At 38.1% G+C, this 18,971-nt stretch overlaps 1 protein-coding gene across 1 annotated transcript; it reads right to left on the bottom strand.

Moving 5' to 3' along the window:
* Positions 1 to 463: 463 nt before the first annotated feature.
* Positions 464 to 17,961, bottom strand: LOC307119990 (putative nuclease HARBI1). The gene is made up of 2 exons (XM_079806809.1): positions 15,763 to 17,961; positions 464 to 2,518 (listed from the first exon to the last, which is right to left on the bottom strand). The coding sequence occupies exons 1-2, from the start codon at positions 16,499 to 16,501 to the stop codon at positions 2,118 to 2,120; spliced, it is 1,140 nt and encodes a 379-aa protein (XP_079662935.1). The 5' UTR covers positions 16,502 to 17,961; the 3' UTR covers positions 464 to 2,117.
* Between the last annotated feature and the right edge of the window lie 1,010 nt (positions 17,962 to 18,971).

The raw sequence follows: 18,971 nt of genomic DNA on the forward strand, positions 1-18,971 counted from the left end.
CGTAATATCATTGTGCCTGCTGCACCCAAAGTACGGCAGCAAAGTTCCTTGATTATTACGGTCATTTTTTGAGTGGGATGCTAACGGTCTAATCAGATTCAATTATGTATGCTAAGCTATGCTAAAAGTGCTACCGCCAGACCTGGAGATCGGCTGAATTGACTCGAAAACAGTAAAACTCAACTGTTTAACTCTAGGGGAGTTGGAAAATGAGCCTATTTTCAAAAAAAAAGTGGAGTGTTCCTTTAACCACTGGAGTCACATGGACATTTAATGTCTTTACTACCTTTATGGGCCTTGAAAGTCGTAATAACGTTGCAGTCTATCGGGGGTCAGAGATGTCTCGGATGTCATCAAAAATATCAGTAACACTTTACAATAAGGTTGTATTAGTTAACATTAGTTAATGCCTTAGTTAACATGAACTAACCATGAACAACACCTCTGTTCAGCATTAGTTAATCTTTGTTAACGTTAGTTAATAAAAATACAGCTGTTCATGGTTTGTTCATGTTAGTTCACAGTGCATTAACTAATGTTAACAAGATTTTAATAATGCATTAGTAAATGTTGAAATTAACATTAACAAAGATAAATAAATGCTTTATAAGTGCAGTTCATTATTAGTTCATGTTAACTAATGTATTTAACTAATGTTAGCTAATGAACCTTATTGTAAAGTGTTACCAAAATATCTTCATTTGTTTTCCAAAGATGAGAAGGTCTTGTGGGTTCGGAATGACATGAGGGTGAGTAAATAACTATCCCTTTAAGCTGTAGTCACATTAAGTGAAATTTCGGCCACTACTTCAGTCAAATTTAAGTCACTTTCAATCAGGCATGTGACCAACAAATTAATGTGACCAACTTGAACCTGTTGAATCTGCATTGGGAAAACACTTGCCATCACAAAAAATTCTAGATCAAGATAATTCCTACCGAAATGACTGGATTTTGCCTGTGAAAGTTTACAGAGCGATAGAGTTAGAACAAGGGCTGATTGCTGGATAGAAACATAATTTTTGTTCCAGAACCACCAAAGGATGTTAATCTGGAAACATGTTGTGCTTTGGTAAATCATGCAAGTTACTGGTTTTGGTGTTTGCCAGTAATGTGATTATTATTATTTTTTTTCTTCACTGCAAGTCACTTTAGTAAGAACTGAAATTTAAGCACTTAAATTTTAACTTTTAAATTAATTTGCTGTTAATATTGTACAAATACTGAGCTGTCTTAGTGAAGAATCATACATTCATATAAACATGCTCAAAGCAAAAGTCATGGAATAACAGTACGTTTACACAACAACGATGTACTAAAAACGGAAAAGTTTCACATACAGATGATAACGTTGTCAAAATGATCTCCGTTCACCTACATCCACGAAAACGATTAAAAACGTATCGCGCTTGCCAGTAGTTGGCACCTTTTGTCACTTTGTAAAAAAATGGATGACGTCACCTTTTTCAAATTCACATTTTTGTAGTTTATACAGAAACAATAATGGTATCGCTTTTAAAAAACGTACACTTTGAAACCCGTTTCCAAAAGTTTTCAGCCCCCAAAACTCCGTTGTTGTGCAAATGAACAGCCAAACACAAAAAGTTTTCCTTTTTTTTTGTTGAAAATGTTGTGTAAATGGCCCCGAAGAAAAACAGATTTACATTTCCTAACCTGGCACAATGTGATATGTTTCCAGACACAAGCAATTTGTAAGTTATTAACTTAATACCAGGTATTAACATCTTTTTTGGACATAGTACTACAATGTTTGGTATGTGAACATGATGTATGTCAAAGTACCATGGTATTACCAGCTGAGAGCATCACTGAATTATGGTACCACTACAATACTTATCCTTGTAACGGACTTGTATTAAGCCAGCTTTGTTTATAGCCTTCTATTGACAAACATTTTGTTTTTATTCATTTCACTTGTTAACAAATATTAGTCTATTAGCATTAACTTATTAATTATTGATTAACTGAATAAAGCTTATGAATATGAAGAATAAACTGGCATTATAGCATGCATTTGTCTATGTTCATTTCATTTATCAGTACATGACTCTGGCTTCTTGCATTCATAACTGTTCTTTCACACATCTGGTCACATCTCATTCATTTCCATCTTCTGAAATATTAAAAAACATTTCTATCATCTCCTCTTTAGTGTCTTCCATGTAGTCAAATGGCTGCTCTGCCAAGATGTTCACCACCTCTGATGGTGGATGGAGCGGTTCTGGGCTAAAATCCAAAGGTAACGGCACAGAGAACTTCTTGCAGATGTTGTGCAGGACACAGCAGGCTTTAATGCTGTATGCCACTGACTCGGGTGACTGAATGGGGCCAACGTCACGCAGGCACTGGAAGCGGCTTTTCAAACTGCCAAAGACCTGTTGCGTACGGCCATGTAGCTGAGCGTGTGCTTTGTTGAATCGCAGGGCTGCGTTGCTTTTGATGCGAAAGGCCTCGACAGGGGTCAAGACATGCCCACAACCTAGAAGACTTCTGCTACCTGTGGGAAACAAAAGACAAAAAGACAGAGGGGAGTTTTCAATAATTGTATTAGTTACGTGTAGAGACTGTGGAAAGTCGACACACGATCACAGTATTGTAGTTAAGTTAGGTTTGTCATTATTCTGAAATATTTGACAATTGAATTCCATGATTGAAAATTAAATACATTAACAAATAATGAATGCGAAAAAATAAATATATACACATTTCAGTTCTTAACAAAGAAGTTCACCCTCTGCAGCAGCTCAGGCAGCTCTTTAAGAACTGAAATTGTATTTATTTATTTTTTGCATTCATTATTTGTTTATTTAAGCATTTCTGTTATTTACAGAAGTCCAGAAATGTTATGTTTTCTGGCACTGTGCCAGATTATTTGGTTATTTATGCATTTCTGTATGACTGGTGATGCTTGACTGCATGATTATGATAGACTTTACAAAGCTCTGCAGCGGAGATTTTGTCATACTGAGGTGATGTGCTTCACAAAAAAATGACCTAAGGGAAGATGTACCTGCGGCTCGTTGCGGTTACTTTTATGTTTTTCCGTGCTGGCATGTCAGTCAATGGCGGCTTTCCCTTGACTACTAACGTCCACTTCACAGCAACACGGTGTGCTTTTTGATATAAATTTGTGCTCTTTTGTCCGTTCCGGATTAAATGAGGTCTGAACGTCTGACATTTAGGCATGTTAACGTTATGATATGACGTAGCCAGCACATTGTGGAGGCTTGTTTACGTTTTTAACAAATGATATATCAGATATTTATTTGACACCGCTTTCAGCCAATTGTTTGACCAGAGATCTTACGGCATTATACGCTATGCTGCTGCTTCCCAATAAAGATTCTAGAGCAGGTTTTTATAGGCTGATTCAGCGCAACTTCAAAAAGGAGGACAAATGAGTGTCCGGCTTGAGGCTGCGCTGGACAGAACGTTTAAAATCCGGACGTATGGCCACCCTAATTTCAGGAAGCCATTACACAGCCCTGTGAAAACTGCTGTTTTTTTTTTAACCTAGAAAAGTGAACCAAAGATTAATCATATCAGAATGTAATGTAAAAAAGTACAACCTATGCAGTGACACATTTCAGAGAAAAATGTGTTCCAGTGCTCCAGACTAACATTTGAGAGCAGTGGCACCCAGAGGGAAATTTATCATAAAGTTAATTTAATCATAAAATGACCATTGTTTTGCATTGTTGTGCTGTTACTAATAATAGTTTTTTTTTATTAATGGAAATTTAACAGTGAAGCACTGAATGCACTTCTATTAACAAAAGTAATGTGCAAAAACCTAATTTGCATAGGGAAAAATTTTATTTTCTACTCCCATTCCCATTCAGTCATTATTAAATGTACCATTATTATTTTATAGCATCACACTGAACTCACTAGCTCCAGTGATTATAAAAGGAACACTTTTCACTTTTTTTATGGGTAATACAGTCAAAATTTGAAGAAAATTTGTTGTTTTTCATGTGACTAAGTGACTTTCTAATTTGTTAATTTGAAATTGTGAATAAGTGCTCCTCTGCCGCAATCTATTATTTATAGTGGTAATTTCATGTCTTTTTTAAATAAAAAAGTGCCTATTTGCCACTAAGTGGCCTACACCTTTAAACTTTTAGTTTTACAAATCATCACATTAAAAAGTGTGAAGCACTTGAAAGCCCTTGAAAAGTGCTTGACTTTAACTCTCAAAAGGTTGTATGAACACTGAGATGAATAATGACACCATTCAAAAAACATTTGACTTGTTTCTTCCACAATACCATGGGGTGTTACTTAATTAAATCAATGGTGAATGTTGGTGATTTGTGGACTGAAACACAATGTCTCTCCTGGTTTCCAGTTCAGCGCGGTTTGATCTGATATCAATGGGTTATAACAGAAAATTCTGCCCCAAATGCTTCCCAATAGATCTCGCAGTAGTAATTTTATTAAATCTGTGACGAATACAAGCACTTTCTCACTGGATCTCCCAGCACGGTGTCATGTGATCGAAATTGGCCTGTGTAGGAGCTCAAGCTGTCTATTATTGCTCCGAGCTTAGAAACGATCCGCGCAGCTCAAACAAGTAGCGCAGTTCCGCACTTCCGCTCCTCTTTCGTTTCATTTGATGTTTCGCATATGTAACAGAAATGGCAGATGCAGATCTTGTCAGTTGGGCACCGTGGTGGAAGCACCAGTGCGACCTCTAACAAAATAGTCGCACGAGCAGGAAAAAAGATTGCAAAATGCAACCATTTGGTTGCAGTCTGGAGCACTGTGCTACAAGAGCCGTAGGCCACAAAGAGCTCATGAAGCATCAACAATCTCATTGTTGAAATGTTTCGCTCAGGTGAGGGCTACAAAAAAAAAAAAAAAGTCAAGGCATGAGATTTACCATGGAATCACAGCAAAGACGGTCATCAACAAAGAGAAAGTATGGCACAAAAAAGTGACATTATTAGAAGACAAAAAGAAACTTGACAGGGAAGATGTCAAAAGACCTACTACAGCAACATTAAAAGAGTTATAGCTCTTTCGGTTGCTCACTGGTTGCTCACATGTGACAACTATCTCTCTGGGCTATGGGGCAGGGTGGCTCGACGAATGCCTTTTCTGACTAAAAAACAAGCTGAGCCCAGCTAAACATATCCAGTCTCAAAAAGCATGTGGGTGAAAAACAAATGTGTTAAGATCTGATGAGACCATAGAAAAAAAAAGACAATGAAACGCAACCTTACTCTCTTCCATTGTAAAAAAAAATTAAGCGGCCAATGTCCCAATATGCCACTTACATCTTGCGCTGATTTGGGACCCCAGTTTGCGCAGTAGTGAACGTAAAGTGGAGCCGCGGTATCGAGGCCCCGCCCACACAACTCATGTCGTGTGAAATAAACAGATATGGAAATGTAGAAATTAAAGTTAAAGCTCCAATCTCCTCCTGAAGATCCAGAAAAAAGCTGTCAATCATGATGTCAAAAACAAACATGATGTTTTTTACTGATGTAAAAAAAACTCTTTGGAAAAAATGTTTTTGAAGTGTAATAGAGTGGTGCAGGTACGACAAATCTTTGAAGGCCAAAACGCAGACCTGAATTAGCATTTTAGCACTTCTGGTTCCCTCATACCGAAGTCAATGTTTTTTTTATTTTTTATATGGAATTTTGGTTAAATGGCTGAAATAAGATCTGTGGTGAACACAAGCTCAATACACATTCATGTTTATTCTACGACATAAAATACACATCAGTATTACCTCACTCTTGAATTTTTTTTTAAAGATGTTGTGTCTTGAAAAAGCGGTTGCTAACAAGTGGCTAATGGGACTACAGAGATTAAGGCCCAATCCCATTTCTACCCCTAAGCTCTTCCCTTTCCCCTACCCCTTCGTTTTGTGCGTTCACGTGAAGGGGTAGGGGTGTCTCGATTCTCTTTTGGCTGGAGTGGTAGGGGTAAGGGGAAGGGCCAGATGGCCCTTCAAACGAAGATTTTTCAGGACCACACTTCGAATGAAGGGGTATGAGGAGTTTCCCTCCACCGACTACCGTGCTGCTAGAATGTGTGTATGTTGCCACTCGGGATCGATCACTTGCGTGTCGCCTGGCTGCCAGTTTCTCCGTAGCTTGCTAAACGCACTATTTGAGTGATTTGAATACATTAATAATAGTTTAAAAATATATATATATCTGGTCATCCTTCATAACGCAGTCGATATTAACATCACTGTATTAATATCATCTGTAAACTCTTGCGTTACCAAGGCAACGACTGACTTGACGTATAACGTATGAACATTATCGCAGCACCACAGTAGATAACGAAACCATATTTGTACCGGCCGGCTCGGATCAGCGCGGAATGGAACGGCTAATAAACAAAGAGAACAGTTTGGCCCGATGGAAAAGCGGCTTCACTAGTCTTGTATGTTCTGTATCATCTTAGGAAACTCTGGCTCATATGTTTTTGAACTGAAAACAAGCGCTGTTTTATTAAGTCCAAATACAGCGCAAAACTCTGTTGGGATTGAGTAATTTGTTAAACGTGCTCGCGCCTGATTTCTGTTAGATATAGCCTACGCACTTCATTGCTGTTCATACTGGTTAAATGTCACAGGACACTAATAAAAGAAAAGGGGTATGATGACGTGTAATGGTATAGTAGTGGTGTCCCATTTCTTAGGGGAATATTTTCACCCCTACACCTTGGCACTCTGTTTCAAGGGGCAAGGGGAACGGGTAGGGGTAGGGGAAGGCAAAGGGGTATAAAATAGAATTGGGATTGGGCCTAAATTAGGGCTGTAACGATTTGCCCAAAAATAAAAACCTCGATTAATTGAACATTTTACCTCGATAACGATTAATGAACGATTAATATTATTTTATTTTTTTTGCTCTCATAAGGTTGAGTAAGTTCACTGATAAGGTTTGTACTGTAAATATGTTCTACTATTAAAAGGTGGATTTTTTTTCTAATGAAAAAGTGCATTTCTTTGTTATTTTAAAATACTTAAAGAAAACGGTTCACTTTCAGCAGTTATTGTCTATGGGGCAGATTTCTGTTTGTTGTACATCAGATACAGATAAATACACACAGTAGGCCTACATTACATTTATCTGAATGCATCAATGAGAGAGTGATTGTGTGTGTGAATTACTCATACCGTCTCTATTCATTATGAAGCTGTGGTTTGTACTTACTTCAAAGGTATTAAAATGTATGACTATAACGGTTGAGTTTCTAAGCTACTTTAGTGACTTTACTTTAGTCACAGGACAGCGTTGAGACTGCGTTTCTGCGCGCGATCTTCGCGTGATGTGCGAGCTACTGTCTGAGTGTTCGTTTGTCACAATATATCAGGCATTAGTTCAACATAATACACATCTGATGGTCGAAACTCGCTTTAATGTCCAAACTGGCAGGGCTTAAACCACATACAAATGACAAGCTTTGTGAGGACGCAGGTGAAAGAGTCTGCCTTCAGGGCGCGCGCGTTGTCAGAGACGCGACACAGCTCTCTGTGTCACAGAAAAAAAGCTGACCACTGAACGGATAAGTTTTCCGTATTGTTGTTTTTGAATAGTGCACAATCGCTTTAAATGTTGAAACTGGCAAGCCTTTAAACGCATGTACTTGACAAACTTTATGAGCACGAAAGTGAAAGCAATCTGGCTCCAGGGCTTGCGCGCGCCATCTGTGTGTGTGTGTGTGTCAGTTTGTTTGTGTGTGTGTGTGTGTGTGTATGTGTGTCATCGGTAGGCGAACGGCAATTAACTGACCTGAATAAACTGTGTAAAACATGCAATTACTATAATGATTCTGGGCATCTATAAACACAGATAACTGCACCTGATGTGACTGACGGGGCGGAGTCACGTGAAAACCGAAATAACCGACATGGGAAAAATACGTCGGTTAGAGGTTCTGAATGTCGGTTTTGGTTATTTTTCGATTAATCGTACAGCCCTAGCCTAAATGTCATCAAGCGTGTTAAACTTCAAACTTCAGCGTGCTAGATTTTACAGGAGAAGGGTTTGAAACGGAACATTTTGAATGCGCTCTTCCCTTAACAACGCTGATACACGGACAACGAAAGCACACAGAAACATTTTATTAAAATCCTGTTCTCATTATAATGCTTTGACAGATTGACTCTGCACATCATGCACTTAATTTTATTATTCATGATCGAAGCGTTTACAGACATCACTGCGCGTTTTCGAACTCGAAAAACCAACTTTAAATAAACTAGGTCTACTGTTAAAAAATAAGAGAACAGTATAGCAGTGCTGCATTACTAATATCAATGATTCTGAGAAAGAAATAGCTTATCTGAAAAGAATATGACCGTCTCTAAACCATAATGTCGAGCATGAAATATGCGTTTGAGCTGAAACTGAAGAGAATGAACAACAGCCGGTATAACGGCAGCGCTATTCTAGCTTATTAAGCTCAACCAAACGCTTCTTATATTAGATTAAACAGATAGACAACATAAGTATCTTACAACGTGCATCTGCAGATAAGGACGCGGATGCTCACATGAACTTCACGCGCTAGTCTGAGTGTTCTCGCTAGTTTCTCTGTGGATCAGCTGATACACGGGGAACTAAGCACAGATCATTTACAGCATTCTATTTCCATCGTGTTTTCATTATAATGCTATGTAGGCTATGACAGATTGGCGCTGCACATCTTGCACTAACCATTTAATGATCTCATGATTCCAGACATCACTGCAGTGCACGCCTTTATTTCGCCGCGGTCTGGAGGCGTGCTGTAAAACGCTAACCAATCAGACCTCCGCAAAACGATGCAATAACCAATAAAAAAGAGACAAATATTTTTTTTTTCAGGGCGATCATCGTTCTCATGATCGATGATCGCTGTCACGTTCGAGTACTCGATTACTCGACCACTGTTGCCCATCCCTATGACCTATACTGCATCCAGCCACCTGGGGGCATTCGAAACGTTTTGGTTTCACCTTTCAGGACTGGTGCAGCACACTTGGATGAGACCAAGATTTAACTTTTTGGCAAAAATTGTAAAAGGTATGTTTGCCGCAAAAATAACATCAGATCAGCAAAATAACACCATACCCAAATGGAGAAGCATGGTGGTGGCTGCAAGTTGAGGGAATCATAAATAGCTCAGAATACCAGTTGAATCTGAAACAGAATTAAAATGTTTTTGAAAAGTCTCTTATGCTCAAAGAGGCTGCATTTATTTGACTAAAATCCGTAAAACCGCTTGTGTGAAATATTACTACAAATTAAAATAACCTTTCTATTTTCATACATTTTAAAATACAATTCATTCCTATGATGGCAAAGCTGATTTTTAAGTAGCCATTACTCCAGTCTTCAGTGTCAGATGATCCTTCAGAAATCCTTCGAATGTGCCGATTTGATGCTCAAGAAACGGTTCTTAATTTTCTCAGTTAAAAACGGTTGTGCTGCTTCGTATTTTTGTAGGAACATGAATGATACTTTTTCAGGATTCTTTCATGATAGAAAGCTCAAAAGAACAGCATGTATTTGAAAAACAAACATTTTGTAACATTATATACAGTGCTGGGTAGTAACTGATTACATGTAATCTGAATTATGTATTCAAATTCCAAAAATTAAGTTATATTACATTTTAAAATACTCGTAATCAGACTGCAGTGGCTTTTTATTGATTACCTGTCACGATTACAATGCATCATTGCATATCTAATCAGCTCCTAATTAACATAATAATTATTTGAATTATCAATCGGCGAGTCATTTAACCACACATTACTGTCTCAGGGTTGCCAACTCTCACGCATTTGGCTTGAGACGCACGCTTTCACATGGTTCATGGAGCTCTCAATAGTTCCAAACAAATCAGCGCTGTCAATACACTTGAATGGCTTTAAGCAGGATAGACAACAGCTTCACTATACTGGTATTTGCAGTGAGTTTTGGGAAACATTACAGCACAGTGTGCATTACTACATCGACAAAATGTACAGTATCATTTTATTCTGGAGAGTGATGGAGAGGAAACATTAAATTTGAATGTTTTTCTTGTATTTAAACCTCAGGTATTCAGGTATACACACTCATACTCCTTGGTGGTAAAATGTGGCACCAAAACTCATACACCGTAACTATTTTTAAATAAAATAAATCTTATATATTTTTAATTCAATAATATGCATTTCATATTTTGAGATCTTTTGGTACTAAATACTATTTGTGCAATAATTATGGTCCAATAATGAGTAATGTTTTTAATTCTTGTTTATTATAAATAATTACAAATAATATTATTAATGATTACAATTAGTGTAGTATTTAAGGTTAAAATGGAGAAAATTCCAATTCAAAGAGGAAAGTTAGAGTCATGTTGTGGCCGGAAAAATTATAATCTTCATTTATAATGCCATGGTTTACCCACTAGGTTCCTGTATGGCTCTGTAATACATGCATCTACTAGTCTGGTTGCTCATGAGTATTGCAGGTCATAACTGCTTACTTATTTTTAGGTTTTGCATTTTAATATTTAGATATTATCAAACACTAGATTTGTTTTTAAATGTGAAATTTAAGAAAGCGTATATTAAAGGGTTAGTTCACCCAAAAATGAAATTTCTTCCATTAAAGGGTTAGTTCACCCAAAAATGAAAATTCTGTCAGTAATTACTCACCCTCATGTTGTTCCAACCATGTAAGACCTTCGTTCATCTTCGGAACATAATTTAGTAGATTTTTGATGAAATCTGAGAGCTGTCTCACTCCTCCATAGGCTTTCAGAGCGACGAAAATACTTTTTGAGCGGAAAAACAACAAAAATAACGACTATCACACTATTATTGTTGTTCAATTTGAGCCTCTGACGAGAGTTCGCGGGAGTGCCACGACGCATGCGCGAGAACTGAGATTAACCCTACTCCGAAAGAGTGAGCAGCCAGTCAAGTAGTAGTAGAAGAAGAACGCCGTAATCTCAGTTCTCGCGCATGCGTCGTGGCACTCCCGCGAACTCTCGTCAGAGGCTCAAATTGAACAACAATAATAGTGTGATAAAGTCGTTATTTTTGTTGTTTTTCCGCTCAAAAAGTATTTTCGTCGCATGATAGACTTAATACAGAGCCACTGTAGTCATTTGGACTCCTTAAATGACGTTTTTACTTACTATTCTGGGCCATCAAGTTTCAGTCCCTCTGAAAGCCTATGGAGGAGTGAGACAGCTCTCAGATTTCATCAAAAATATACTAAATTATGTTCCGAAGATGAACGAAGGTCTTAAATGGTTGGAACAACATGAGGGTGAGTAATTACTGACAGAATTTTCATTTTTGGGTGAACTAACCCTTTAATGACTTCCAAACCCGTAAGACCTCCGTTGATCCTCGGAACACAGTTTAAGATATTTTAGATTTAGTCCGAGGGCTTTCAGTCCTTTGAATGTAAGTCTGTGCACACTTTATCGCACCAGATAACACGTCACAGCGTCTTACGTCAGCAGCGTCACTGTGGCCTCGTGAACGCGGATTCCAACATAACCGGAAGAGAAGACAATGCTTCATAAAGTCTGAGTTTTTGTTATTTTTGGACCAAAATGTATTGTTGACGCTTCAAAAGAGTCTAACTAACCAAATGATGTCACATATGGACTACTTTGATGATGTTTTCATTACCTTTCTGGACGTGGACAGCAAAGTGTGCACAGACTTACATTCAAAGGACTGAAAGCCCTCGGACTAAATCCAAAATATCTTAAACTGTGTTCCGAGGATCAACGGAGGTCTTACGGGTTTGGAACAACATTGGGGTGAGTCATTAATGGAAGAAATTTCATTTTTGGGTGAACTAACCCTTTAATGAATGCAAGAAAATACTGAATTTAACCCTTGAACATTTTAAAATGTGATAAAGAAAGACCTAGGCTCTTCCGTCCTGATGGCCTTCAACCCCAGCAGAATCGGAGCGGCTCTTCTGTCGGACAACATCTCCAGAGCGCTGCACACCGCCATCATATGACTAGTAAGTCAAAGTCCAAATAACAGTATTTGCTGTCCTAACTTAATTGACATAAGTACCAATGTAGAACATTATATAGAAACTGTGTCTATTCCTCGTTTAGTGAGGTCAAACATTAAATCTACTGTAGGATCTAGGAAAATCTAATTGTGATTAAACCAGAAAATCGCAATATTAGTGAACAAAAACAATTTCTAAAACTAGGTCTTCTAAACATTAGATCGCTCACACCTAAGGCGGTTATTGTAAATGAAATGGTCACAGATAATAGTTTCGATGTACTTTGCCTTACTGAAACCTGGCTTAAGCCAAATGATTATTTCGGTCTTAATGAGTCTACTCCGCCAGGATACGGTTATAAGCATGAGCCCCGTCTGATTGGTCGTGGGGGCGGTGTTGCAACAATCTATAGAGATATTCTAAATGTTACCCAGAAAACAGGTCACAGGTTTAATTCATTTGAAGTACTAGTGCTAAATGTTACGCTATTAGATGTAAGAAAGAAATCTGTATTATCTCTAGCCTTGGCTACTGTATATAGACCTCCAGGGCCCTATGCTGATTTCCTAAAAGAGTTTGCAGACTTTCTCTCAGATCTATTGGTCAACGTCGATAAAGCATTAATTGTTGGAGATTTTAACATACACGTAGATAACACAAATGACGCGTTAGGGGCTGCGTTTACAGATCTATTAAATTCCTTTGGGGTCAAGCAAAACGTCACTGGTCCCACTCATCGTCTTAATCACACACTAGATTTAATTATATCACATGGAACCAACCCAACCGATATAGATATTATACCACAAAGTGATGATGTCACTGACCATTACATGGTAACTTGCATACTGCGTACTGCTGAAATCTGTCATGTTGCGCCACGTTATCGGCCAGGCAGAACAATCCTTCCAACCACTATAGATAGATTCTCAAATAGCTTACCGGATCTGTCTCAGCTGCTCAGTGAACCCAAACAAACAGATGAACTAGAGGAAATGACTAGCAGTATGAGCACCATTTTCTCTAGTACATTAGAAATTGTAGCACCAATTAGATTGAAAAAGGTTAGAGAGAAAAATAAAGCACCATGGTACAACAGTGCTACACATGTTATCAAGAGAGAAACTCGTAACTTAGAGCGTAAATGGAAACAAACTAATTTAGAGGTCTTTAGAATCGCATGGAAAGAAAGTATGTCACGTTATAAAAAGGCCCTAAAAGCAGCCAGAGCTGAGCATCTCCGCAAACTAATAGAAAATAACCAAAATAATCCAAGGTTTTTATTTAACACTGTGGCTAGACTAACAAATAAACAAGCATCGCCTGAGCAAAATTTTCCGTCACAGTTTAGTAGTAATGATTTTATGAACTTCTTCGCTGACAAAATAGAAAGCATCAGAAACAAAATTGTAAATGTACAATCATTAATGATGTCTTATGATTCAACCGCAATTATCGCCCCTCAAGAATTACTACGCCGCTTTACAACTATAGGACAGGAAGAGCTAAATAAACTTATCATTGCATCTAAACCAACAACATGTTTATTAGATCCAATACCCACTAAACTACTGAAAGAGTTGTTACCTGTAGTGGAAGAGCCTCTTCTCAATATTATTAACTCGTCTTTATCTTTAGGTCATGTTCCAAGAATATTCAAGTTGGCAGTCATAAAACCTCTCATTAAGAAGCCACAATTAGATCATAATAACCTAGCAAATTACAGACCAATTTCAAATCTTCCATTTATGTCTAAAATACTAGAAAAAGTTGTGTCCGCTCAATTGTCCTCTTTCTTGCAAGAAAATGATATCTATGAAAAATTTCAATCAGGATTCAGGCAGCATCACAGCACAGAAACCGCACTCGTTAAAATCACAAATGATTTACTTCTAGCTTCTGATCAAGGCTGTATCTCAATACTAGTTCTACTCGATCTTAGTGCTGCGTTCGATACTATAGATCATAAAATACTATTAGATCGACTTCAAAATTACACTGGTGTTCAGGGACAGGCATTAAACTGGTTTAGATCGTATTTATCAGACCGCTACCATTTTGTCTGTCTAAATGGGGAAAAATCAAAGATAACATCAGTAGACTATGGGGTGCCGCAAGGATCCGTGCTAGGCCCTCTGCTATTCTCAATATACATGCTGCCACTTGGTAATATTATAAGAAAACATGGAATTAATTTCCACTGTTATGCTGATGACACTCAATTATATATTTCATCACGACCAGATGAAAACGCTAAATTATCTAAACTGACAGCGTGTGTTGATGATATTAAACACTGGATGACATGTAATTTTCTGCTATTAAATTCAGATAAAACGGAGGTATTACTTATTGGTCCAAAAAACTGCCCACAAAACCTCTCACAATACAACTTTAACTTGGAAGGATGTCCTGTCGCTTTATCCACTACAGTAAGAGACCTGGGTGTTATATTAGACCGCAACTTGTCTTTCGAAAGTCATATTTCATATGTTACAAGAACGGCATTTTTCCACCTTAGAAACATTGCCAAGCTACGTAACATGCTATCTATTTCTGATGCAGAAAAGTTAGTTCATGCATTCATAACCTCGAGACTAGATTACTGTAATGCTTTATTAGCTGGTTGTCCTGCATCATCAATAAACAAGCTACAGTTAGTCCAAAACGCAGCTGCTAGAGTTCTTACTAGGTCAAGAAAATATGATCATATAACACCAATTTTATCATCTCTACACTGGTTACCTATTAAGTTCCGTATCAATTACAAAGTATTGCTACTGACCTATAAAGCCCTAAATGGTTTAGCTCCAGTGTATTTAACTGATCTTTTATCGCCCTACAATCCATCGCGCTCTTTAAGATCACTAAACTCGAGGCTTCTGGTCATTCCTAGGATATCTAAGTCCACTAAAGGAGGGAGGGCATTTTCACATTTAGCTCCTAAACTCTGGAATAGTCTTCCGGATATTGTTCGAGGTTCAGACTCGCTGTCCCAGTTTAAAACTAGATTAAAGACGCATCTCTTTAGCCAAGCATTCACATTATAAATAAGTTTTATACTACAGTTAAATCGCACCAACAGCATTAATATTCTGAACAGCAGCTATGCTAATTATTTCCCATCTGCTTTTCTGTTGTTATCTCGGGACACTAGTCCCGAGGTAACTAGGTCATCAGCTCCAGTTTGTATCCAGCCTCTCATGGAGACTTCAGATGCCCCTGTGATGAGACGACTCGACGCCTGTGAAGAGACGACTCAACGCCAGCGTTGTTATGGCCTAAAATAATACATGATTGATTAACTTATCCTAACATTTTTCTTTAACATTCTCTTTCTAACATTTTTCAATGTACATTTATGAAATGCACTTTCTGTGAAGCTGCTTTGAAACAATGTGTATTGTGAAAAGCGCTATACAAATAAATTTGAATTGAATTGAATTGAATAAAGGCAAACTGCTTTCAACAAAAGATGCATTCCCTTAAATGTACAGTAGGTTATATAAATATGAACTGCAACTGCTTCTGAATCAAGATAGAAATCTATATTTGTGTCAATCCCACCTGCCCATAACCATAAAAAGTAATCTAAAAGTAGTCAATTTATGTACATTTAAAATGTGTAGCGCAATGGGTTTTGGCATGTAATTTGAAATCAGATAGTAACCGACTACAATTTGTAAGTGATCTACTCAGCACTGGTTATAAATTATAGATAAAACTTCTCAAAGATTCTTACCAACAACCCACGTATGACCGTGTTGAAAAATGCTGAACTGTCTGCCAATGTCCGAGTTTTCCCAAACAGACTGTTCCGGAGTTCCTCCAGGACAGCACTGCTCCAGACTCAAGAGATTCCCATCCACGTCGAATATGACCTGCATCATGACTGAATGATAACCCAGAGTGTTCATATACATGTGCTCCTCCCCGGCCGGAGGGCTCACCTTCACGTGCAGGTACCCCAGCACACCCACCACATGCGGGATGCCGCTCATGTTCTTGAAGGCTTGCGCGGCACCCATGCGGTCATTATAACTGTTCGGGAATGTGATGAAATCCGGACTCAGGTCCGATAAGAGTTTGGTGATGCTATTCACCGCCTCGCCCGCTGCTGCCTGATCTATTCCCAGCCGCTGTGTGATTTTACTGGGAAAAGACCCGTGTGCGTAGTAGGCAAGCGCGGCCAGAATGTTTGCTTCTGTGGAGGTCGGCGCAAACACGTCCTTCTTTAAACGGGCCTGGATGAAATCGACGATGAACCTCAGACACTGCCGGTTGAGATGTAAACACTGAGACAGAAAGCGATCATCCAGCCCGTCCAGGACAGTGTGTGTCTCCGGCGCAGAGATGCACTCACTGATGCTGGGTTGTTTGTCTTGTTTTGTGTTGCTGATGCTGGGTGATGTGTTGTTACACACACCGTTTGTGAATAAATCATCCTGAACAGCAAACCACAGCGCTCCAGCTAAAGACATTATGAGCAGCAGAAGAAAAACAACAGCCTGAAAGAATTTGTTGCTCTGGATTAAAGTGATACGACAGCAACACAACTAGGGAACTGGACGATAAACTATCTGAATTGTCATACATGAATCTAAAGATAGTCCATGAAAAACCAAGTATACCTGAGTGGAATAACACCCAGGCGTTGCTTAGCCCAGCTCTTCTGCACAATGTCGATATACATCCGACCGCATGCAAATGTAATGTAAAAACCTACATTGTAGTTGCGAAAACAACAAACGAACGCGAAACATGCTTTAAGTCATTTGTGTTATAACATCCGGGTTATGTCTTCTTCTTCTTCTTTCTTTTTATTGGCGGGTGGCAACCGACTTTAAGGTGCATATCCGCCACCTACTGTGCTGGAGTGTGGGCCAGAAATGTAACCATCACAAGAGACACACACACAAAAAAAAAAAAACTCACTTTACCTTCTTTCTACCTTTACACTAACTTCAACAATCAATTAAATCCTTTTCATTAAACCAGTTTCTTTCAAAAAGTTCAACAAAGCTCCCATTATCTGCTCTCCAATTTTAAAAAGATTTTTAAGGTTCAACACATTTTCCCCAAATTTCAGTAATTCCTCTTTTAATTTTATCCTTTGATTTTCATATTTAACACATTCACTAATCACATGTTCAGCTGATTCCTCTCCCCTTCCACAATCACACAAACCTGACGGGTGCTTTTTCAATAAATACATAGTTTTATTTAATCCAGTATGTCCTAATCTCAACCTCGAAATAATGCTACTTTCTCTAGTACATCAATCTATAGATTTCCTTTTCCCTACTTCTTGCACAATATTGTATAAATGTCGCCCTTTCTTCCCTTCATCCCATTGTCTCTGTCATGTCTTCATAATATTTTCCTTTATTTTTACTTTGACTTCAGCTTTACTTAGTGCCACTTTTGTAATTCTGTCGAGTTTCAAAGCTTGCTTAGCCAACATATCTGCTGTCTCATTTCCCTCAATCCCCCTATGAGCCGGAATCCACAAAAATCTGACCGCTGCATTAATATGTTGCAGTCTATATACAGTCTCATAGATTTCGTACACAATATCAAGTCTACTATTAGATGATAACGACTGAAGAGACATTAATGATGATAAACTATCCGAGCAAATTAGAACCTCGGTAATTTTGTTTTCCTCTACCCACTGTAATACCCTTAAAATAGCTAACATTTCCACAGTAAATACTGTCAAATGATCAGAGGTTCTTTCCTTAACATTTATCTTTAATTCTGTAATAGTGAATGCAAAACCTGTAACACCACTCTTAGGATCTTTTGAACCATCCGTAAATGCAGCTATAAATGAATTATATATAGACCTTATTCTGTCCTCCACTTTTTCTACCCAGTTTCCTTTCCCATTAAGTCTTTTTATTTCTCCTTGAATATAGAAGTCTATGATTAGTGGCGAAAACAACCAAGGCGGCGTACTTGAAAAAGGAACATTAGGACTGAACTTACTCTCCTGCAATTTAATTTCACTTGCTATTTTACTAGATGCCCAAGCAAAACATTCTATCTTAGCCTTCCCACTTTCCCAACAAGGGATAAGACACTTAACTGTAGGATGTCATCTTTCATTATGACCGTTTAGATTAGTCCAATAGTTCATCATCAGTTGCTCAAATCTTAAACTTAATGGAAGCTCGCCCACCTCAACTTGCAATGCACAAGCCGGAGGGGACCTTATGGCTCCACAACAAATTCGTAGTGCTTGATTTTGTATAATTTCCAGTCTCTTTAATGATGTTTTCGATGCAGTTCTAAACACTATACTTCCATATTCCATCACTGGTCTTACTAAAGCCACATATATCCCTCTTAAGGCTCCTTTACTAGAACCCCACTCTATCCCAGTTAAGCACACGTTAGCCACTCTAATCAGTACTTCTTTAAATTTTTCATCAATTTCATCTATATCCTGGCTTAAATCAATTTCACTACTTGCCTCCTCACATAGATATTCAAATTTACCCCACATAGCCTTATTTAATATCCATTTATCCTCTCTTCCTTCTTCCCTCTCATCCTTTCTCACACCTACCTTACATAAAACAGGAAAATGATCACTACCCATAGTAGAGTCCTCCCATAACTCCCACTCACAAATACCTGCCACCTCCTTTGCCACTAGTGTTAAATCAAGTGCTGAACTTTTACCTGTGTGAACATCTATTCTTGTGCTTCTCCCATCATTAATGCATACCAGATCAAACTCATCCAACAACTGTTCTATTATTAGACCATTTAAATCAGTTTTCCCCCCTCCCCATAATGAACTATGGGCATTAAAATCTCCACATAAAACAATGCGGTCACTTGCTAGTTCAACAATCTGATTTAATTTATTACCATCTAATCTTCTACATGGATTATAATAATTTACCACAGAAAACTTCTCTTGCTTAGTCCATATTTTAA

Source organism: Gobio gobio (genome assembly GCF_949357685.1).
Source record: "Gobio gobio genome assembly, chromosome: 23".
NCBI classification, from domain to species: domain Eukaryota; kingdom Metazoa; phylum Chordata; class Actinopteri; order Cypriniformes; family Gobionidae; genus Gobio; species Gobio gobio.